The 24,359-nt window shown below is 48.4% G+C and overlaps 1 protein-coding gene across 1 annotated transcript; it reads right to left on the bottom strand.

Annotated features, from left to right (window-relative positions):
- Positions 1-10,577: 10,577 nt before the first annotated feature.
- LOC136467617 (protein NRT1/ PTR FAMILY 7.3-like) lies at positions 10,578-14,711 on the bottom strand. Its single transcript, XM_066466379.1, is given in 6 exon segments — positions 10,578-12,300; positions 12,414-12,440; positions 12,442-12,632; positions 13,180-13,349; positions 13,610-13,697; positions 14,350-14,711. Coding segments are annotated over 4 exon segments (1,743 nt in total). The 5' UTR covers positions 13,307-13,349; positions 13,610-13,697; positions 14,350-14,711; the 3' UTR covers positions 10,578-10,902.
- Positions 14,712-24,359: the final 9,648 nt, after the last annotated feature.

A 24,359-nucleotide genomic window follows, 5' to 3' on the forward strand; every position in this document is an offset into this window, starting at 1 on the left:
GGGACTTGCTCGCGGTTTTCTTCTTACCCATGAACTAGCGGAAGCGAAAAGGTACTGGGGAAGATGAAGCTAGATGGCAGCGCTAAGGACGGCGGCGGCAATGTCGATGGCGGATGATTAAGAGCTAGGGTTTGAAGGCAAAGGAAAGGCAATAAAAAAAAAGAGGACGAAGGGTCTATAAATAAATTTTACAGCGTTAGAAATGGCCCACCAGGCCCGTTAAAACACCGTGTGAGAACGTAATGGTCCATTTACCGACGCAGCTAAAATGACGGAGGGCACAAATCCACACAATGGTACAATCCAATGGGCAGATTTTAGACTTATCCGTCCAGCACCACGGCAGGGTTATCAGATCACTACAAGAACAACCCGTCAACCAAGAAGAAACAAAGGGCTACCTCGCAAGGAACAAAAGAACCTAGTTATTTAAGAAAGAACTCAGTAATCTCATGAACGATAGGGATCACAGCAGAGAAGTAAAGGACAACTCAAAAGACAAGATTCATTCCATTACAAGCGACTTCAAAAATAGAAGATTACAAATCTTATAAGACCCAACGAACTCGGTACCACAAAAAGCAAAGTAGCAAAGAGGAACACGGACACGGCTAGGCTCTGGAACGACTACGTGTCTCAAATTGCTACTCGGAAGGACAAACCACCATCAGCTACACTGTTTTCTTCAAAGGACGGACGCAGTGCATCCAAGGCGGAAATCAGCAGCACGGCAGGACAACATGTAGCAGAGAAGGCCGGTGGACATATGTCTACCCAAGACCGATGTGATGCTGGATATGGTGTTGATCTGCACTGGACAGTCTCAAGATAGGCGACGAAGATCAACCCAGAACTGCCAGATGAAGGAACAAAGCCCACATCATAAGACTTCCTCCAACTACCACCATGTACATCCTGATGCAATGCCACTGCAGGATTAGTCTACCTCTAACCCCTATCACAAGACTTCCTCCAGCTACGACAAGACACACAGGAACTACAAAATATGTCCGGGGCTGCTCAACTTTACAAACTACCATATCCATGACTACAAAGACTTCAAGCCACACAACAGAATGCTCAATGATTCAAAAACAAGCACCACAGGAGGGTATTTATAGACCAAAAGAGCGGTGCACATGAACTGGGAGCACCAAAGGTAAAGACCTGACAAAGGAAACAGTGAAAAAATAGGACTCAATAATGGAAGACTCAGGCGAGAGGGAATAGTACTCGAAGACGAGCATATTCGGAAGAATATACCAGCATAGTACAACCCATGAACAAAAGGTATTTACACTCAACCACCACCATACAACTACATCTGACAACAGCAGACTATCAAAGAATACGCCAAGACCTCGCATCCGAGTTCTTCCTGAACAAGACAACATGGATATACGCTCGGAGGCTGCATGCTGCGAAACTACTCGGATGATGGTTTAATCCAAGACTAAAGGGCTGCTTCGGAAAGATGCTGTAAAACTACTCAGATGATGACATAATCCAAGTCTCGGGGACTACTTCAGAACACAAATTTTCAAACAACATAAAGATTCAAGACCCTCCAACTTTTTGTTCCAAATAGCAAGAGGCTCGGGGGCTACACTCAGTGAGTGCACTTTTTTCTTCAAAAAAACGCACGTCACCAAAAGACTTCCTCAACGCAGACCACTTCAAGACATTACGACAAAAAGAACCCGGAACGAGCCATATTTGAGTTCTTTTTAATAAAACTTCAATGAACAAACAGAGCAACTTCAAGACAAGATCCTCCAGCTCCTTGTTCCAAATAGCAAGAGGCTCGGGGGCTATAACCAGATGGATGTACTTTTTCTTCAAAAAGCACTCACCACTCGAAGGTCCCAAGAAGCGCTACAAGGTTTCACTCTAGAAAGCACTTGGATAACGTTTGTTCCTACTCAACAAGACTTGAAGGAGCAAAACAAGACTTTCAGAGCTCAACCATGAAGTGCTCGGGGGCTTGTCGATGCGGAACCCACAAGATACCCTGCAAGGGAGAGAGAAGATCTAGTCCAACTAGGATTCTTCCCATGTAATCTTAGTAGTAGTACTATTTAGTAATCCTACTAGGAACTCTCATTGTAAACCGACTAGGACTCTGGCCTCCTGACTATATAAAGGAGGGCAGGGCTCCTGGGACAGACAACAGAACAGCAATTGTACAACACAACACTTTACAATCAATCCAACGCAAAGGCTAACGCCGACTAGACGTAGGGCTGTTACTCGATCAACGATTGATGGCCTGAACCAGGATAAGTCGACTATCTCTTGCGTAAACCATCGAGTTCAGCATACGCCGAAGCCCGAACAACACTGCCCCGGGGACCCCCGTGGCAGGCTATCGGTGGTAAAACATCGACAGTTGCCTAACGAAGACCGTCTCCGCCAGTTCGCCGTTGAGGAAGGCCGATTTAACGTCTAAATGATGGACGCACTAGTCCTTTGCTGCTGTCAAGGCTAGTAGCAAACGAACCGACTCCATGCGCTCTACTGGCGCAAAGATCTCCTCAAAGTCGATGCCCTTGCGCTAAACAAAGCCTCCAGCAACGAGGCGCGCCTTGTGCTTGACAATGGCGCTGAGCTCGTCCCGCTTGACCTTGTACACCCACTTCAGGCTGATCGGACGGCATCCTAGAGGTAGATCGACGAGCTGCCATGTCTCGTTTTCCTCAATCGCCTTCATCTCCTCCAGCATCGCCCGTCGCCCGTTTTCGTCCCGCTCGGGTAGCGAGAACGTGGGTGGTTCCTCTGCACTGACGAGTAGCAGCTCTGCGTCATTGAGCAGCCGACCAGCCAGTCCTGAGGGTCCTGTAGCGCCGATGATGTTGTCTAGCCTATGGAGCCGCACCTCCTCACCTTCGTGGTAGGCGTCCAGGAACTCAGTGATGTCACTTAGAGGTGATATGAACTCGACCAGCGTTGATGGAGTTCTATGTTCCGCCGGAGTGCTTGGCACCGTACCTGAAGTGCTCGGCACTACTTCTGAACTTCTCATCATAACTCCTATAGTGTTCGACCACACTGTAGGAGTGTCCAGCCTCATTTTTGGAGTGGTCGGTACCACTACAAGACGTCTTGGCTCCGCCACGGGAGTGCTCGGCACCCGTCCTAGAGTGGTCGCCACCACTGTAGAACCTCCCGGCACCACTCCTGGCGTGCTCGGCATCCCTTTAGGAGTGCTCGACACTGTTCCATGAGTGCTCGATATCCCTCTCGAAGTGCTCGACACTGCTCCAGGAGTGCTCGGCTCTACCGCTGCAGTGCTCGATACTCCTCCCGGAGTGCTTGGCACCTCTTCCCCAGCATCTCCACAACCGTAGATGACCAGGTGCTCGACGACGAAGGTGTTGGTGAAGCCGTCAGCTTCCCTGTGCTCGGACTGCTCCAGTCCCAAGCTGCCTTCTTGTCGAACATGACGTCGCGTGAGACAAGCACCTTGTCTCCGCGTGGGTCGTAGAGCCGGTGCGCCTTGGTACCCTCCGCGTAGCCCAGGAACACCATCGGTGTGCTCCTATCCTCCAGCTTGGTGAGGTTCGGCTTCGTCTTCCTGACGTGGCCGATGCAGCCGAATGTCCGGAGAAAGGACACGCTCGGCTTGCGCCCATACCAAGCTTCGAACGGCGTCTTGCCCGTCAGGGCCTTGGTTGGAGCGCGGTTGAGGATGAACACCGCCGTGGTCATCGCCTCCCCCAGAATCTTGCCGGCATGCCTTTGGCCTTCATCATGGATTGGACCATGCCGACCACCGTCTGGTTCCATCGTTCCACCACGCCATTCTGCTGTGGTGAGTACGGCGCGGTGTGGTGTCGCTCCACACCCTGATCCGCGCAGTACGCAGCGAACTCCACCGAAGGAAAGTTTTAGATATTTTTTTTAGATTTGAGTGATGCATGCATGATCTCTGGATATGGTAAATTCTTTTTTATTTTGCAACTTTAGATTTGATATATTTTGATTACCATGTCATTTTGTATGTGACTAAATACACTTGAATTTGCATCATCAATATGATTTGCATGTGCGCCAACGTGACAATACTTGATTTGCATGCGTGCTATGTGCACTCATTTATGTGTGCAACAGTGCAAGCATGTGAGTTGAGTGAGTAATGACGCGATATGAGTGGATAACGTGTGCATGTAATGCCCAACATATTGCCACCGATTGCAACTTTTGGTGACATGTTAGCGTGGTTTGCATATCGTGCGGACAATGTTCGCGTGTAGATTTTTGGTGGCATGTTTGGCGTGCGGAATGTGCTGCGACGTCCGAGACTTGATTTTGATTGCCGGTGTTTTAATTTGTAGCCACTGAAATATTGCACCTATAAGCGCAGACAGGGCAGACTTAAAATCTGCAGCAAGCAGCATAACCATGGCCGTCTCGCAGGGCTGCCTGTGGGCGGCGTCCGTCGGCGGGCCGCGATTGCCGGCTTGCACGCGGCGCGAGGGCTGCGAGGAGCCGGCCGGGGCTGCGGGCGTCATCCGACCGCCGCTGAAATTGCATGTTTCTTGATATCGGTATCCTTTTTCCAATCACTTAATAAAAGGAAAAGATATCTCTAAAAAAGAAGGGGTCATGCGGCTCGGAAAAGAAAGGGGCCACGCCCTGGCTCTCTATCCGCGAATTTTTTTTTTTTTTTTGTGAATTCTCTGTATCCACGACTTGGGAAAATATTTACTTTTTTCTTTTTTCATAGGTTAATTAATATGATACATTATTTAAAAAAAATAAGGGCCTAGATTTGTTTGAGGGGGCGAGATGAGTGAGGGCTTAAGGGCACCACCAACTGGGGCGCCACCACCACTGTTAGCCCTGGGCTAAAAGGATCGCTACACATAGGAAGTTTGCTCTGTAGTCAACAGACTCCCAATGCAGGCAGCTTTGTGTTTTTTTACTGTACCATCCCATCACGTCCCGCTCTACTTTTTCCCCCATGGACCACACTCCCAACACATCTCTGGTAGTAGCTCCATCCTTTTGACGGATGAGACCACTGCTTCCTCCGCAGGCCACTCTGCGCGCTTGTGAGGCTACTAGCATGTTCAACATGGATGTTTGGCGCCAGCGTGGAGTCTGGGGCAGTACACCACGTCCTTGTGTTGGGGAAGCCCTAAGGTGGTGCCGGGGCCGGACTCACCCCCAGCGACACCGGACCTAGTTGTCGGGGACCACGAGTGCACCACCGGCTTGCAATTCGATCATCTAGTGTCACTCGATGCAATCTCTCAATGCAATCGCACTAGAATCACTCACTCGCAATCGATTTGTACTCTTGCAAGCACAAGTGAGTTAGAGGACTCTTAAGCACCGTCGAGCATGGACACTAAGTCCCCCAAGATGCTCAGCCTCAGCTAAGCCTGAGCTCCACCTCTATTTATAGCCCTTAAGCCAAATAGAGTTGTTGGACCCTTGGAGCACTTTTTCTGCGTGGTCACCGGACAGGACGGTGTCACACCACCATAGGGTGGTGGTGCCCTCCAACAGTCGAATCCAACGGCTAGTTTGACTAGCCGTTGGCACAGTGCCTAGCACCGCCACAAGGGGTGGGGCACCGCCACCGCCACAGGGGGCAATGCCACTGCCACAGGGGGGGGGGGGCAGTGCCCACAACTGTGCCCAAACAAGTTTTCGCCCTTCTCTAGAAAAAAGGGGCGGTGCCCATCTCGCCCAAACTCGTTTTCAACGCTCAGAAAAAAGGGGCGGTGCACCGCCTTAGGGTGGTGCCCACTGTGCCATGGATGCGCGTTGGCTGCAATTTTGTTAAGTTTCCGACCCACGGACAACCCGAACAACTCTCCGCACATGATGCTAACTCTCAAGATGTTTCCTTAAAACATGTTAGATCTAAATTAGTATTTCTAAAAATATTTTTCGCTTGCCCTCATTTTCACCACGCCATATCAACCCTACAGAAACGAAATCGAAGTCTGTTTCTCACGGTGCTAGCTGGGAACGGCGCACGCTTTTGTTTGCGGTGACCGCTGGTGCTTCTTTGGTTCTTAATCATGGTGCAGGTGGTACCGCCGCCCTCGCGGCTCATGCCGACCAGCAGCGCCACCTCCTCCACGCGTGCCGCTGGCGTTGCTGTCTTAGACGTCGCTTTCGGGTGCTGCTCTTCCAATCTCCAATCCCCAATCCCAAACGACATGCTGCTCTTCCACGGCATGTCCGCCTCAACTGCGCTGGGGCCTCGCCCGGTGGCGGCGGTGGCCGGGACTGGGCTCGAGCTCGCCCATGGCGTTCGGTGACGGCGGGCACACTGGTACGCCATGCGCCGCTACCACGGTAGCCGAAGCACGCCGCGCAGTACGACTGAGGCCAGGACGCGGTCGCGACGGAAGTGTGCCCATGAAGGTCGCCATGGATGACGGTGGCATGGCTGCAGCCATGAACGACAGTGTGTGCATTCTCCATGTTTGTAGAAATGCCTGAAAGAAAAGAAGGGTGGTAAACTTCATCGTATGCTGCTCCAAGGTTACCCCATACACATGTATGGGCAAACAAACAAAATCCCTACGTAGCATGTCTCTGCTGGGAAATGGAACCAAACAAGCAGCTGTTGCACCTGCTGGTCCTGCCCGCCGGTAAGCTCTTTTGGTCCGACCAGGCTGGGAACGTCCAGGCAATCACGCGGGCGGCGGTGGGCTCACTCGGCATTGGAGGAGGAGCAGCGGCGTGCCAGAGCACACGCGCGTGGCAATGGCGGCCGAACTCCCGCACGAGACGACGGCAGCGGGCTCACTTAACACCAGAGGAGAAGCGGCGGTGTGCCAAAGGATGGTGCAACGGAGTTAGGTGGAGTCCAAGCGGGGGCGGTGTTGGGAGCCCGAGGCGAGCGACGGGTGGAGGAGGAGGAGCGCTTGGCAGCGCTCCACGCATGCACGCGCGTGGCGACAGTCGGACTCCCGCGTGAGGCTGGGCCGGAGGTGAGGGAGGTGTAGCTGGGTGGCGCGACAGGGAGATCCTGCGTGACTGTCGGAGCTCCTTATCGGGATCAGAGTGTAGACATCGCGACACAACCGTCGAAGCTCCTTGGCACGGCGCGGAATGAGGGAGCCGCGGCGTAGCAGTGGCCAGGAGCGACGACTACGCTGCGGTCGGTGACGGAAACAGATGCAAGGAGGAAGGAAAAAAAAGACAAGTTGTATTTGTGTATAATGAGTCATATGGTAGGTAATTTTTGCCAACTCCAGAGATCCATGAGTTGGCCCTTAGATCTGGATTTTTGGTAAATCTAGATTTCGTGGAGCTGAAGTGTTTGAACGAAAAAATCGAATTTAGAGCTTTTTTTATCTAGAGTATTTAGAGCTCTCCTAAAGAGGCCTTAAGGTGCTATTTGAATGACTAATCTGGATTATCTAGTATAAGGGAGATTATGAGATTTTGAGAAATTGAGTGATGAGATTTTGGGAATCGGCCTTTATGATTAATCTAATAATATTTATCTAGTTTCACAATTATTAATATATTTTTTGTAATTTTAGTTAGAGTCAAGATTATATGGAGACTTAGGGGTTGTTTGGTTTCTCCTCCTAAACTTTAGTCGTTGTCTCATCAGATGTTTAGACACATGCATGGAGTATTAAATATAGACTAATTATGAAACTAATTGCACAGCTTGCGACTAATTTGCGAGACGAATCTTTTAAGCGTAATTAGTCCATAATTTGACAATATAGTGCTACAGTAAACAGGTGCTAATGGCGGGTTAATTAGGCTTAATAAATTTATCTCGTGGAGTACTGACGGATTGTATAATTTGTTTTTTTATTAGTATCCGAACACCCCATGCGACATCCTCACGTGACACCTCCTGTTAGTCACCGGATCCGAACACCCCATAATTTGGGAGGGGGTAACGGAGCATTCTAAAATGCCTGTTCTGTCTGCTCAAGTCATTTCAAACATAAAAGCATTGATCGTGTTGGTAGTCTGGATGCTCATGAATCATGATGGTAGTCTGGATGCCACCCCAAAAATGGTCCCGGATGAAGTGAGTGGGTCCGACGGCGGCGGATCATATTCTCACAAGGAAATCCTTGCCCTGAACAAATCATTGCCCCGGACACACTTTTGATCGTGTTTATGGGATGATTTCTTATGCGAGGTTGAGGGAGATGTTGTCTGACCACTCGCAGCGGGTTGATGTTTTTTTCCCGTTGACAGTTCATGTCTCCATGAGCGTTTACAGCAAGGGAAGGCCGCACGGGCAGGAACCTCGATGGAGAAAAGAAGTTACTACTCTGCAAATCCAGCTAAAGTTTAAAGATGAAGGCAGGAACCTCGATGGAGAAAACAAGCTACTACTCTGCAAATCCAGCTAAAGTTTAAAGATGAACAAATTGAAGCACAATAAAAAAAGCTTATGACGACAGGTGTCCTGGAGTACATCCGTGACCTCCAAGCAAAAGGACTTGCTGTTGGCGCGCAGGGTGCGATGAAGGCATATAAAGCTGATTGTTTGCTTCGAAAAAAAGGGGTAAGCTGATGGGCTGAGCGGGCTGGGCTCCAAGATTGGCTCGTCCATTCCATTTCCATATAAAAACTGATGGGACATGAGCTCCCACCAGGAGCAATGAATGGCAGTCTGAAGCCGATGTCGATGCCTTGGTGTGTCATCGTGACCCAAATTACTTTTTTTTTTCATTCTAGACCTGCTAATAGATTGGATTATTAAGTTGGTGCACTTTAGATGAGTCAATTTTATCAATGGGTCAGGTTGGATTGAGTTCTTTTTTTTTTGTTTGGAGATTGATGAATAGGTTGAATCCATGGGTTAGTGTTGGGTTTTTTATATATCGTACAGTGTAGAAATGGGTTAAGTCATTGCAATGTACTACATCCGTTCCAAATTATAAGACAGTTTTGGCTTTTTCTAGATACATTGCTTTTACTATGTATTTAGACATAGTGTATATTAGTGCATAGCAAAACTTTATGTATCTTGAAAAGCTAAGACGTCTTATAATTTGAAACGGACGGGAGTATCAGATGTTCTAACCAATACGTGAGCTTCATATGAGACCCACATGATTATCTTTCTATGATTATTGGCATGACAGAACTTCCTATTACATTATATCATATCTAGCAAATTTTAGCCAAATTTTGGTAAAATTTTATAATGTGAATGCGAGCTTTTAGTTTTAGGTTCGGCTTTTGATGTGGGGCCTAAGATCCCACATGGTTATCTTCGCTGCTTTGTTAACTCTTGTCCTACAAGTGGAGAGCTATAGGCTACCTCTCGCTGAATTTTGGTATAACACCACCGGTTACCACTCCAGCCTGAATACAACTCCTTTTGGAAGTCTTGTATGGTCATCCACCAACATTCTTTGGCATTGCTCGTGCTGAAGCTTGTGCCATTCCTGATCTAGCAACTTGTTTATAGGAAAGAGCCATGATGACCAAACTGTTATAGTTGTGGTTGCAGAGTTTCCAACAGCGCCAAAATAAAGCACTAGGCTGATAAAAATCGTACTAAATGCCATTTTAAAGTTGGAGACCAAGTCTATTTGAAGTTGTAACCTTATATTCAGACCACTGTGGCTCCTTGTGCCAATTACAAGCTCTCTTTCAGAGATTTAGGCCAATTCCCTATTCTTCAAAATATTGGGTCCGTGGCTTATAAACTACACCTTCCACCGGCTTGTCGCATTCATCCAGTGTTTCATGTATCTCAGCTCACACTTGTTGTCGGCCCCCCTCATCAGGTCACTACTGAGATACCTGATTCAACTTCTTCATTTCAAGTGCCTGTCAAAGTTCTTTAGCATCACACTATTTCTCATCATGATGAATTGCATTCTCAAATTCTGGTGCAATGGTCCGAGTGGCGACCATTGATGGCGACCTGAGAGGATGAAAAGCTCATCAAGGATCGCTTCCCAGGCGCACCGGCTTGGAGGCAAGCCGGTACTCAAGCCTGGGGAAATGTCACTGTACCGGCAACTGATGCTGAAGAAGAGAAAGGCACATCGTAGGATGAGGTGGACCAGGCTTCTGGTTTTGGATAGGATGGAAGGACCAGTCGCAAAATGAAGCACAACTCTAAGTACCTCGGCCCACAATGGGCGCAGGTGTGAACCTACGGACAGCTAGCGAACGTTGTAGAAAAAGAGAAGGAAGGCGTGGAGAAGGGAGTGAAGAAGGATGAACTAGGAAGTTAGAATCGGCCAGCTGTGTCCGGAAAAACTCGGCGAGATTCATCCCGTGTGTATCTAGATCTTGAATTCTAAGTGTTAAACTCCAGTAATCCAAAATAGAGTTAGTGTAGTGACACAAACACGGCCTAGCAATATAGAAAGGGCTCGTCTACCTCTTTTATTCTCTTCTTGCTCTTTTTCCTCTTTCTTGTTCCTCAGTCACTTCCTCTTTTCTTTTTCTTCTACTTCATCAGTTTATCTTATGTCCAAAACTTGTAGGGAGACGTGAAGATGCTCAGCTCTGCTAAGAACGATGACGCGTCGCGAGTGCGGGTAACCATGAAAAAAAAAATGCATTGCAGATGCAGTAGTGACTTACACACGAAGATGACAATCTGACATGGATCAGGCAGCTTTGCTTCCATTTGGTGTTTTGGATCGACCACAATTACAAAGTCCGTCTTTTGAGAGGATGGTTACAAGCAAGTTCAGCCGACATCCAAATATATAAATACATACATATATATACTTATTAGCATTAGTACTTCACATGAAGTTACTTGGAGCCTCTGCTCTGACCAAAGATACAGATGGGCAATACTGAGCGGATGGGTACATGCAGCTAAGCAGCTTCTTTGACATTCCTTTTTATTTTCTATATATACGGCCAGCCCGGCACGTCGTCTCTGAAGCAGAAGAACCAAAGGCCCAGGCCCAGGCCCAGTGGCTAGACATGCGCAGAGTCCTTTCTCCTACTATCGCCGTCGCCGCCGTCAAGCATGATGCCCTTGTACCACATGGCACAGGCGATGTAGACGGCGAGGTCGACGAGCGAGAGCGCGGCGAGGAGGAAGTAGAACCTGTCCAGGTGGCCGGAGTTGAGGTTCCCAGGGATCCACCCCGGACGCTTCTCCCCGGCGGTGAGGCTCGTGACCACGCTCACCAGCATGATGCTCACGTAGTTCCCCAGCGAGATGGACGCCATGCACAGCGCGCTGCCGAAGCTCTTGACGCCGTCGGGCGCCTGCCCGTTGAAGAACTCCAGCTGGCCCACGTACATGAACACCTCCGACGCCCCGATCAGCGCGTACTGCGGCACCTGCCACAGCACGCTCAGGGAGCTCGGCCGGTCCGGGGCTGCCACGCGCTTCAGCCGCTCCACCTCCACCACGCCGGCCACCACCATCGCCGCCATGCCGATCACGAGCCCGACGCCCATGCGCTGCAGCTCGGTCAGGCCCTGCGGGTTGCCCGACAGCCGGGCCATGACGGGCACCAGGACCCGCCGGTAGATGGCGATGAACACCAGCACGCTGAGGACGTCGAACAGCGACATGCTCGCGGCGGGGAAGTGGAACGACCCGATGTTAGTGTTCATGGTGGCGCCCTGCTCCACGAACAGCGACGCCATCTGGGTGAACACCACCGAATACACGATCGTGCTCAGCCAGATGGGCAGCATCTTCAGGATGCACTTCACCTCCTCCACCTGCGTCACCGTGCAGAGCCGCCACGGGCTCTCCATCTTCTCCCCCTCGGTGATCGTCGCCGCCTTGTCGAGGAACCTGAGCTCGTCGCTGTGAAGGATCTTGCGGATGCCCGAGATCTTAGGGTCCTCTCCTTGCACCTCGTGGAGGAGCTCGCCACGGGGAACCTCAGCGTGCCACTTGCGGAACGCGGCGACGAACACCTGCGCGACGCGGGTCAGCGGGTTGCCGCTCGGCTTGAAGTGCCGGTAGTTGGGCGTGCCGAGCAAGAAGAGCACGAGCGCCAGCGCGGCGGCGGCCGCCGAGACCCAGAACCCCATGACCCACCGCCCTGAGTCCTCGTAGTACACCAGCACCGTGTTGGAGAACAGGGACCCGACGTTGAGCGCCAGGTAGAAGTAGCTGAAGAAGGCGACCTTGGAGCGCGCCTCCTTGGGGTCCGTCTCGTCGAACTGGTCCGACCCGAACGTCGCGATGGAAGGCTGGTACCCTCCGTTGCCGAACGCGATCATGTAGGTGGACAGGTAGAACAGCGCGACGCCGGGCGCCGACGGCTCGTCGCAGTGCGCCTTGACGCCGCCGCAGCCGGAGGGCTTCACCAACAAGAACCATGAGGCAAGCGACAGGATCACCAGGCCCTGACCAAGAACAGACACAGGCAAGTTCAGAACAGCGCACCGACAGAAAAAGGATCGATCACAGAAACAGGAGACTAATGGTTGGTCAGTGCAGTGTCTGGAGATGATCGCACCGTCACGTAGATGATCTGAAAGATGGCTACATGTGACGTATCGGCCCCAGTAGGAGTCGCTGAGGAAGGCGCCGATGAGCGAGAAGATGTAGACGGTCCCTGTCCACTTGCTGATGTTGTTGGCCGCCTCGGCGTTGCCCTGGTGGAGCACCCGGCGCAGGAACACCACCAGGTTCACACCGACGCCGAAGAAGGCGCACGTCGCGAGTCCATAGTTAGCTGCATCAGGAACAGACGTGATCCAGTTAGTTTCAGCCCTCACTACATCTGATCAGCGGTTTTGGGCCCACAACCAATACTGTGACATCTGTCTGAGCTTAGTTCAGGTTCCGAATGTATGTTAAACAGAGTTATATGGATCATGCCAGAGTGAATCGATGAGGGGGCAAAACATAGTGGAAAACCCTGAAGAGTACTAGGATGCTTTTCCAGTGAATTAGTGATGGAGTAACCCTCCTCACTTTGGAGTTTGTTGCTATTCAGCCGAAGAAGGGGTTCTCGTTGAAGGTCCAGTTTGGATTCTGAACTGCATTCAACTCAGGCAGGCAATACATGGGAATATATGCTTGCAAACGGAAAAGGTTGCAGTGATAAATTACACAGTTGAAATGTTGAGTTAACTGTTCCATTCTGGAGTTCTTTACAAAATCAGAATCTTGTAACTATAGCAATCATGTACAGAGCGAGTCATTACTGATCAGGCATCATGTGAGATGTTTACAACATTTCTTTCTTTTTTTTTAAAAAAAAAAAGAGCAGCTTTTACCTAACAACAGGATGGCAGATCTCCATCTTCCGGTGGCTGTCTTGACAGCTGGGTTTCCTCGTCTGTCCATGGACCCATCTTCAGCGATGGGAGACGTCCACTTCGAATCAACAGTGGTAGCATCCATCACCTTGTTCAGTGAGTTTTCTGAACCTACACAGTTCTGCAGACTGCTTCATCAATTATTCAGAAAATAAACCAACAGTTAGTCACCAGAAATTCCAATGTCACTTTTTTGGTTCTTCACAACCTCCTTGTCTGTCTTTTTAGTTGCTGTACTATGTACTGTATTGAATGAACTATTTCATTTAGGATACTGTTACACAGCAGTCCTGCATACATGATGTGGAAACTCAGCAACTATTCCGATTAAAATGTTCTAGTAGTAACTGAATTCTGAAATACGTATATACCAGTACTAACAGGATACCCTTTTGTTGCTTAATTTATCCCCTGCGGCTTCTTCAGGAATTTATGCAGCCTTTCCCTAACGAAGCCTTGAGCCAGCAAGATTTACCCTGTGATTGAGATATATATAATAATATCTCATGTTAGGGATGAAGTAACAATAGATTACAAAAACATAACGCTTCCTAATTTAGATCCACAACTATTAATTAACCTAATGATAACAAAGCTGAGCATGCAGAAGATGCCTTTTTTCTGCTCCCGAAGTGCACTAGCGTAGAAACAAGCAGAGACGGGCATCATGTGCCGCTGTCAGCTGGCTCTTTTTGTCATGATCTGGTCTGCACGTATCAATATCAGACACTACTCCAGAAACGAAGCAGCTACCTGTCCGTCCGGCCAAAGCATCGTGTAAACCATGCACGCCCATATAGTGATATAGGCAATAGGCATAGGCCGGCTCGATAACAATGATGTCGTACGTTGTGCACACAGCAGCAAATTAAACGGAAGGGTTGTTTCTTTTACCATGCACACCAACAGAATCACTTCAGTTTAGCAGGGCGGCTGTGACTGATGATGAGTTCCTTGCGCATGCATGTTTCAGAAGCGAACTCTTACAAAAATCAGTTTACTATCCTTCGTTCCTACTAGTTGTATCGCAAAGGACGGACAGATAACTTGATGGCAACTGTGAGATGCGACTAACACTCTAACTCGGATAGATTATTAATATATAAGCATATGTACGTGCACGCGTACCTTCCTTGATAAATCCTCCGGTGCGACCACGCAGCAACTTCTCCGGCGACGGGGACGATAGGCACGTCAGGAAGAACGAGACCGGAGCCAGCACTTGTACCTCGACGACGCCGGCAAGGCCTCCAGTCATTTACCGGACAAACTCCCAACAGACGTGGCCGCGGCCGGCGATGAGCACTCTCTCTGTCTCTCAACAAGTAACGACTACGTGCGTGCAGCGCAGTGGTGGCGCCCGCGCGTGGCCAACGATGACCGATCTCCTCTTCCTCTCGGTTCCTCTCCACCACCGGCGGCAATGCAGCAGCAGACGGCGAGTGGGGAGCGGATAGGAGAGGTGCGGGCGGTTTGGACCTTGGGGGGGCGCACGGCCGCGTATTTATGGACGCCGGGAGCCGGACGGGGAGGGGCAGTGACACGACCCGACCGGCAGGCGGCAGCGGCCAGCGGGCAGCGGAGTGAAGTGTTGGTGGCGGTGTTCGTTTTCTCCTACGGCCTGCGGGTAAAGCGAGCACGGCGACACATGTGGCACCGTGCATGGGCCGTGGCCAGCTGTTTTCTTGACCCCATTTCCCCCAGAAAGACGGAGATCTTGTGACTCGTGACCCGGGGGCTCCTCGCTGCCGACCGATCGAGCCCTTGCAATCCTTGGTAGAGTGATTTATTTTTCTTCTTCTTTTTAATCGTGCTACTAATTTAGCGAAATCCTTGCCACGCGAGCTAGGGATTTAGGTGTGCACTCTTCATCCTCTTGGCTCTTGCTAAGTCACCCGCGATCTTCTTCTGGATTTGAGAAAAATGGTGCCTTCTGTGGATGTACTCCGTAGAGGGATATCCAGGCCGGAGACGGCTGGCTCCAAGGGCTGTCGACGACCGAGATGATGAGGTGGCATCTTGCTAGTATGACTGTCACCAAAGTACTAATCGACGGGGGAGCCGGACTCAACATCATCTTTTTAGAAACACTAAGGAAGATGGGACTACAACTCACCGGAATGATCACACCAACAAGCACACCTTTTTACGGAATAGTACTCGACAAAGCAGCCATGCCGCTCGGACAAATTACTCTACCAGTTACATTTGGAACTCCTTCGAACTACCGAACAGAGTTTATCAAATTTGAGGTCGCAGACTTCGATTCGTCATATCATGCAATCCTCGGACGCCCAGCACTGGCAAAATTCATGGCAATACCACATTATTCGTACTTACTGCTTAAGACTGCGACGTTATCCTCTCTCTTTGAAGTGATCTGAAGGGTGCTTTTGACTGCGACGTTCAGGCAATCCAAATTGTAGCCAAAGCACAAGCCGACAATGAAAGAAAAGAAATAGCCACAATTGCTGCAGAGACGAGCCAAGAAGAATTAGAAATACTGGCTAAAAAGCCCAGCATCATCACACCACCAAAAGAAGCTAACGTCAAGCAAATCGGCTTGGGCACTGGCGATACCTCCAAGATAGCAACCATCAGTGCTCACCTCTCGGCAAAATAGGAACTCGTGCTCACCAACTTTCTTCAAGACAACAAAGATATCTTCGCTTGGAAGCCGGCTGACATGCCAGGTGTCCTAAGAGAGTTGGCTGAGCACAGAATTGATGTTAATGAAAGCTCCAAGCCTACAAAGCAACTGCTACGACGATTCTCACCTGACAAAAAGGCAGCGATTAAGAAGGAAATCACAAAACTGATGGCAGCCAGATTCATCAGAGAAATCCTTCATCCAGACTGGCTAGCTAACCCGGTCCTTGTGCAGAAGAAGAACACGGACGAGTGGCGTATGTGCGTCGACTACACAGATCTCAACAAACATTGCCCAAAAGATCTGTTTGGGCTACCACGCATTGACCAGATAGTCGACTCAACAGCAGGGTCTGCACTATTATCCTTTCTCGATTGCTATTCAGGGTATCACCAGATCGCATTAAAAGAACAAGACCAGAGCAAGACGTCTTTCATTACTCCGTTTGGTGCTTACTGTTACAAGACCATATCGTTTGGACTAAAGAACGCTGGCGCCACATACCAAAGAGCTATCCAAACTTACCTTGGGGATCAAATCGGTGAAAATGTGGAGGCATACGTGGATGATGTAGTGGTGAAAACAAAGAACCCAGACACTCTGATTGAAGATTTAAAGTAAACCTTCAAAAACTTGAAGAGATGGAGATGAAAGTTGAACCCAAATAAATATGTATTCGGAGTTCCCTCAGGACAACTACTCAGATTTTTGGTCAGTCAGCGCGGGATTGAAGCCAGCACCAAGCAAATTCGAGCTATAATAGAAATGGGCCCACCTAGAAGTATCAAAGATGTGCAGAAACTAACAGGATGCATGGCGGCCCTCAACCGTGTCATATCAAGACTCGGCGAAAAGGGGTTACCTTTCTTTAAACTAATAAGAAGACAGACAAGTTTGAGTGGACAAAAGAGGCCGACGAAGCTTTCAAGAAACTTAAGGCATACCTCGCATCCTCACCAATTCTCACATCCCCAAGGAAAGACGAAGATATGATGCTATACATTGCGGCGACTACTGCTGTGGTCAGCACGACAATAATCATAGAAAGAGAAGAAGAAGGACGCGTGTATAAAGTACAACGACCCATATACTACATCAGCGAAGTATTATCTAAATCAAAAATCCGGTACCCGCATGTACAAAAACTACTCTACGCTCTACTTATCACCTCACGCAAGCTTCGCCACTATTTCGAAAGCCACAAGATTACCGTGGTGACAGACTTCCTGCTCGGAGACATCTTACACAACAGAGATGTGACGGGACGCATATCAAAGTGGGCAGTTGAACTCGGAGCTCTTAACATCAATTTCACCCCGCGGAAAGCAATCAAATCTCAAGCCCTTGCCGATTTTGTGGCCGAGTGGACAGAGATTCAACAGCCTTTATTAGATACAATCCTTGACCACTGGAAGATGTACTTTGATGGGTCACTCAAACTAGGCGGAGCCGGTGCAGGCGTTCTCCTCATTTCTCTAGAAGGAAAACAACTCAAGTACGTCCTTCATATATTATGGCAAGCTACAAATAACGAAGCAGAATATGAAGCCCTCATCCACGGGCTACGAATGGCAATTACCCTCAGAATAAAGAGATTACTCGTATACGACGATTCAGCAGTAGTCATCAACCAAGTCAACAAAGATTGGGATTGCACCAAAGAAAACATGAGTGCTTACTGTGCTAAAATACGAAAACTTGAAAAACATTTCCAAGGATTAGAAATTCTACACGTCCTGCACGATTCCAACATTACAGCAGATGTCCTCGCCAAGCTCGGATTAGACAGAGCAAAGGTTCCACCCGGCATATTCATAGAAGAGCTATCAGTTCCCTCTATCAAACAACCCAGTGAAACAACCCATGAAATTCAGGCTAAAGGCGTTCAGATCTTGGTAATCAACACTTCATGGAGCCAAGTTTTCATCGACTATATCAAAGAAAATAAATTGCCAGCAGATAAAGTAGAAGCCACCCAAGTTGTTCGCAGAAGCAAAAACTACGTTCTAGTAGGAGATAGACTTTACGGAAGAGCATCATCATCAGGAGTACTCCTAAAATGTGTCTCATTTGAAGAAGGCAAAGAGATCCTAGACGAAATACACTCAGGTTGCTGTGAAAATCATGCCGCTTCAAGAACACTGGTTGGCAAAGCATTTCGCACCAGATTCTACTGGCCAACCGCTTTGAAAGACGCAGAAGAACTTGTTAGAAAATGCAAAGGTTGCCAAATGTTTGCAAGACAAGCCCATGTACCAGCTCACAATCTTATCTACATCCCACCCGCTTGGCCTTTTTCCTGTTGGGGGTTGGATCAAGTAGGACCCCTGAAGAAAGCAAAAGGCGGCTTCGAGTACATCTTTGTAGCAATCGACAAGTTCACCAAGTGGATTGAATACAAACCACTCGCGAAATACAGCGCAGCCAAAGCAGTCGAGTTCATCCAAGACATTATGCAGCGCTTTGGCATGCCCAATCGAATCATCACAGATCTAGGCTCCCCCTTCATAGCTACAGAATTCAAAAGCTGGGCACAAGACTGTGGTTTCAGTATAGACTATGCGTCTGTTGCACATCCAGAAGCCAACGGACAAGTAGAAAGGGCTAATGGACTCATACTAGCCGGATTAAAACCAAGGTTATATGAAGAACTAGTGGACTATGGGTCCAAATGGATTGAAGAATTACCTAAAGTAGTATGGGGGCTATGAACTCAAATAAGTAGAGCAACAGGCTACTCACCCTTCTTCCTAGTTTACGGGTCAGAAGCCGTACTGCCTACCGATTTGATCTAGACATCACCAAAGATAGAACAATACGATGAAGGAGAAGCAGAACACACAAGAAGATTAGAACTCGACAGCTCAGAAGAAGTCAAGGTAAACGCTACCCTCCAATCAGCCAGATACCTACAAGGTTTAAGACGATAATACAACAAGAGTACCCATCCTCGATCATTACAAGTCGGAGACTTAGTGCTAAGAAGGATACAAAAAACTGACGGACGACATAAGCTACTCAGTCCATGGGAAGGTCCGTTCATTATCACAAAAGTCACCGGACCAGGCACATACAAGTTAATAACCAAAGATGGAAGAGAAGTCAACAATACATGGCACATCAGCCAGCTAAGAAGATTCTACGCATGAAAACAACTCAAAGGAGAATACATGTACAAAGCACAAGATATCAATGTTCATGACCTATAAAGATGTTGTTCCTCGACAAAATGTGTATTATGGCTTATCAAACGATCATAATCAATAAAGATGGTTTTTCGACAACATATGTCTTATGATGACTAAGCCCCGAGTTGTTTCCAAAAGAGCAAAATGGCTGAAATATGCCTGAGCCTACCGGCCGAGAGCAAAATAGCTGAAAAGATGCTTGAGCCCGCCGATGAGGGTAGCTAATAAGCTAACACCCGAACAAAAGAGCAAAATGGCTGAAACATGCCTAAGCCTACCGGTCGAGAGCAAAATAGCTGAAAAGATGCTTGAGCCCACCGATGAGGGTAGCTAATAAGCTAACACCCGAACAAAAAAAGTAAAATGGCTGAAAACATGCCTGAGCATCCCGGCCAAGAGCAAAATAGCTGAAAAGACGCTTGAGCCCGCCAATGAGGGTAGCTAAAAGCTAACACCCGAAACAAAAAGCAAAATGGCTGAAACATGCCTGAGCCTACCGGCCGAGAGCAAAATAGCTGAAAAGATGCTTGAGCCCACCGATGAGGGTAGCTAATAAGCTAACACCCGAACAAAAAAGCAAAATGGCTGAAAACATGCCTGAGCATCCCGGCCGAGAGCAAAATAGCTAAAAAGATGCTTGAGCCCACTGATGAGGGTAGCTAAAAGCTAACACCCGAAACAAAAAGCAAAATGGCTGAAAACATGCCTGAGCATCCCGGCCGAGAGCAAAATAGCTGAAAAGACGCTTGAGCCCGCCGATGAGGGTAGCTAAAAGCTAACACCCGAAACAAAAAGCAAAATGGTTGAAAACATGCCTGAGCATCCTGGCTAAGAGCAAAATAGCTGAAAAGACGCTTGAGCCCGCTGATGAGGGTAGCTAAAAGCTAACACTCGAAACAAAAAGCAAAATGGCGGAAAACATGCCTGAGCATCCCAGCCGAGAGCAAAATAGCTGAAAAGACGCTTGAGCCCGCCGATGAGGGTAGCTAAAAGCTAACACCTAAAACTAGTCGACCGAAATTAAGCTTCAAAAGACCCTCCAGCTCTTCATTCCGAAAAGCAAGAGGCTCGGGGGCTACATCTAGATAGGAATACTTTTTCCTCAGAAAAGCACAAGCGCCACTCAAGAAAGCACTCGGATGCCGAAGTTTGTCAAGGCAACATTCTATGCCGAGTCATTTTACATAGCGCAGACGAAAGGTTGTCAACACAAAGATCTACATCTAACAAGTCATAGTGCGGACAAAGCACTCAACGGGTCACAAAAGAGGAAGAAAAGAAAAGTACTCGACAAACCGAGGGATTTCGTCAGGATAACGCACAGAGTTGTTTACAGAACAGAGACGAAAACGGGACAAAGTACTCAGCAAGTCAAGTAACTCCGACCACACCCGAGCAAAGAATACATCAACGAAAATAAAGAATCTTCATTTAAAGAGGAGTGTAATATTACAAGAGGCTGGTCAATTGGATCAGGCATTGTCATTAGGAAGGGAAATATCAATATTAAGACTGTCTACAACCCTACTAGCTAAATCTTCGACCTCAGGCTCCATCCTCTCAATGGCATCAAGGTATTCTTGACTATCAGCTTCCTCTGCTATCTTGGACAGAGGCGCCTCTGGAGCAAGGACCTGGACCTGGGCCAGCACATTCTTGGTACATACTTGAGCGCACTTCTTCGCGAACTCTTGGAAACGAGTCAGAATCGGAGGAATGAACTGAGCCCAAGATTGCCCATCATCCGCTGGAGTCCGAAGAACATCAGCTACTGAATGAAAGGATTTCCACAAAACATTCCAATTTTCAGTAGCCGTCGCTAGCTTCCCAGACAAGTCTTCAATAGTTTTTTGGGCCTGCACAAGATCTTTATCAGCTCCACGCCTGATCAACTTAGCAAGTGCAAGTTCTTCCTCAGCATGAGTAATTACCTCCTCAACCTTGTTATGACTTGTATGAACAAGAGTCTTCATTTCATCAATGCCCTCCGAGAGTTTTTTTCCTTCAACTCAAAGAGCTGGACAAGACACCAAACAACAAGTCAGCAGAAGGGAAAGGTTTGAATACTGAAAGAAACAAAAAGAACCCGGAATACCTTTACATTCTTTCTTCATGGCTTCCAAGCTCTTCATGGCCTTCGAGTTCTTTGAAGCCTCCCAAATAGCAGCATCTTTCTGTTTCTCCAACTCCTGGGCAGTAGTGTCTCTCTGTTTCTCTACCTCTACCACCTGGGCACGGAGAGCCTTTTCCTCTTTTTGATGCGACTTACGCTCAGTCTCCAACTCAGCCTGGGGGAGGTCAAGGTCAGTCTTCAGAGAACTTACCTTGAAGGACAACTTCTTCTCAGTTTCAGACGAAAAGAAGAAGCCGGTATGGTCACGAGAGAAATTCTAAACAATTGAAGAAAGAGAAAAATAAGGCATAAGGACGAAAGCAAAACAAATGGCCTAAGAAAGAATCTTAGAAAAACTTACGTGAAGCTTCTCCCCGAAAGAAGTCATAGAGGACACCAAGCTCCCCCAGGCTGCGGTTAGCTCCGATAGCCGATGGGTGGCATTGAACTATTGCACCACATCACCAGTAAAAGAGGGACCATCGGAAGCAAGAGAAGGGGAAGGAGAGGCTGGCTAGGACGAAGAAGGAACGACCAAAGCAACCTCCAGGGAAGCCAAAGCCAATCCCTCAGAAGGACCCGATGCAACGGCCACAGTCACCTCTGGGGCGGCCAAGTCCGCAACTTCACCAGGTAGCTCCAAAGCCCCCACAGCAACTTCACCAACAGTATGTTGTGAGTCCTGAGGCTCGAAACCCGATGGCACAGCGGAAGGCTGAGAGGAAGTCGATGAAGAAACAAGAGAGGACGAAACACTGAAAATTGATAAAAGAAAGCACCGATGAGAATCAGAAGAAGGAAGACAGAAGCAAAAGGATGAAGCTAGAATCTACTCACCCAACCACTTTCTTCTTCGCGAAACCAAAAGAAGGCCTCGCAGGGGGGACCACGATGGTGAAAACGTCCCCGCCACCCGACGATGGGAACGGGATAGCAGATACCGGAGCCACGGAAGAAGCCGGGGCTGGAGCCGTGGAAGAACTCTGCACTGGAGGATCGGTAGAGCTCGGTACTGAGGCTACCAAAGAACTCGACACCAGAACTTCTGAAGAAGTCAGTGCAGGAGCCTCAGAAGAACTTGTACCCGACGTCCGGTTACTTCAAAAAGTTCAAGACTAAAAGTCAAGACAAAGAAGAGAAATTCAATGCGATAGGAATATGAAAACAACTCACCACCGCATGATGAGGGGTACTTCGTCATCCTCCTCTCCCTCAGCCAAGGAAACTAGAGCACCTGCTGAAAAAAGAATAAAAAGTACTCGGTTCAAGAGAGAAACAGGAAAACAAAGGAACAAAGAGTATTAAATGTGCTCACCTAAGAGCATGTTAGCAACAACTGGAGTACCTGAGAGAGTACTTGGTTTGCGAGGCTTCTTGGAGACAGGCAGGCCAGATGAAGACCCATCCATTCACCCCCTCTTCGAGACACTACGAGGACCACGAGGGACTAGACGAGAACATATTCTTCATATACATCAACAAATTCGGAAGAAACTCCAGGAAGCGCTGTGGAGGTTGGGGACTTACTAGTTGCAGAAGTTCCAGCAAGTTTATCCCCAGTCTCCGCCACGGCAGGGAGAACATCAAGAGGGATCGAGTCAACAAAGTTCCGCCCAAGCTCCTACGAAAAAGGATAAAATAGCAAGACAAGGAAAAGCTAAGCAAAAATAGATGCAGCGAGAGTGCATAAAGTATCCAAACAAAGAGATAAACAACTCACAGCTGGGGGTGGGTTGTTGGCAGAGAACTCGGAGACAGCAGGAGGAATAACGCTCACTCCTTTCAGCATCTTCTGGAGACGCTTGAGTACCTCCTCATCGGTCAGCTCAAGAGCTAGGACCATGCGTGAAGGATCCTCGGCCCCAGAATACTCGAAGCCAAGGTGCTCTCGCTCTTTCAAGGGCTGAACTCGGCGATGAAGAAAACTCAAAACAATACCAAAACCGGTTAAACCCTGCTATTTCAGCATGCTAATCCTATCAAGGAGTGGCTGGATCACTTGAATCTCAGCAGGTGAATCAAGTTTCTTGTCCCATCGGTCATTCACCATAGGACCAGATCCAGAGTGGACGACAAGGGAAGGGATTAAATTGGCAGCATAAAACCAGTCAGCACGCCAATCTTTTACAGAATCGACCATGTCATAGTCAAAAAACTTAATCTTAAGACCTTGGCGAAACTGAATCCCGCAACCACCAAGAACGCTAGTTTCTTCGCAGCGGGGTTGAGGTTTCAAACGAAAGAAATAGCGAAAAAGAGATAGAAAAGGAGGGATTCTGATGAAAGCTTCACAGAGATGAACAAAAATGAAAAGATGGAGAACGGCATTAGGGGTTAAATGGTTCAGACTAACCCCAAAATAACTAAGAAACTAATGAAGGAAGGAGGAAGCAGGAAGGCAAAGTCCAGCGCGGACAAAGGAAATGAAGAGGACAATCTCACCAGGACCCGGAGCAGGAACCCGATGCTCGCCTAGAACTCTCCATTCAGCGATGACTTTGCTTTGGATCAAGCCGTCGCTGACGAGCTCGCGCAGCTGATCTTCGCTTGTTGTTGGAGCCGGCCAAACCTTCTGAGCAGCCCTCATGGCCACGAACTCTTGGTTCTCGATCAAAGAAAGGGATGACTCCTCGTCCACGAAGGTCGCCTGGGACTTGCTCGCGGTTTTCTTCTTACCCATGAACTAGCGGAAGCGAAAAGGTACTGGGGAAGATGAAGCTAGATGGCAGCGCTAAGGACGGCGGCGGCAATGTCGATGGCGGATGATTAAGAGCTAGGGTTTGAAGGCAAAGGAAAGGCAATAAAAAAAAAGAGGACGAAGGGTCTATAAATAAATTTTACAGCGTTAGAAATGGCCCACCAGGCCCGTTAAAACACCGTGTGAGAACGTAATGGTCCATTTACCGACGCAGCTAAAATGACGGAGGGCACAAATCCACACAATGGTACAATCCAATGGGCAGATTTTAGACTTATCCGTCCAGCACCACGGCAGGGTTATCAGATCACTACAAGAACAACCCGTCAACCAAGAAGAAACAAAGGGCTACCTCGCAAGGAACAAAAGAACCTAGTTATTTAAGAAAGAACTCAGTAATCTCATGAACGATAGGGATCACAGCAGAGAAGTAAAGGACAACTCAAAAGACAAGATTCATTCCATTACAAGCGACTTCAAAAATAGAAG

This window comes from Miscanthus floridulus, chromosome 7 (genome assembly GCF_019320115.1).
Source record: "Miscanthus floridulus cultivar M001 chromosome 7, ASM1932011v1, whole genome shotgun sequence".
Taxonomy (NCBI): Eukaryota; Viridiplantae; Streptophyta; class Magnoliopsida; order Poales; family Poaceae; genus Miscanthus; species Miscanthus floridulus.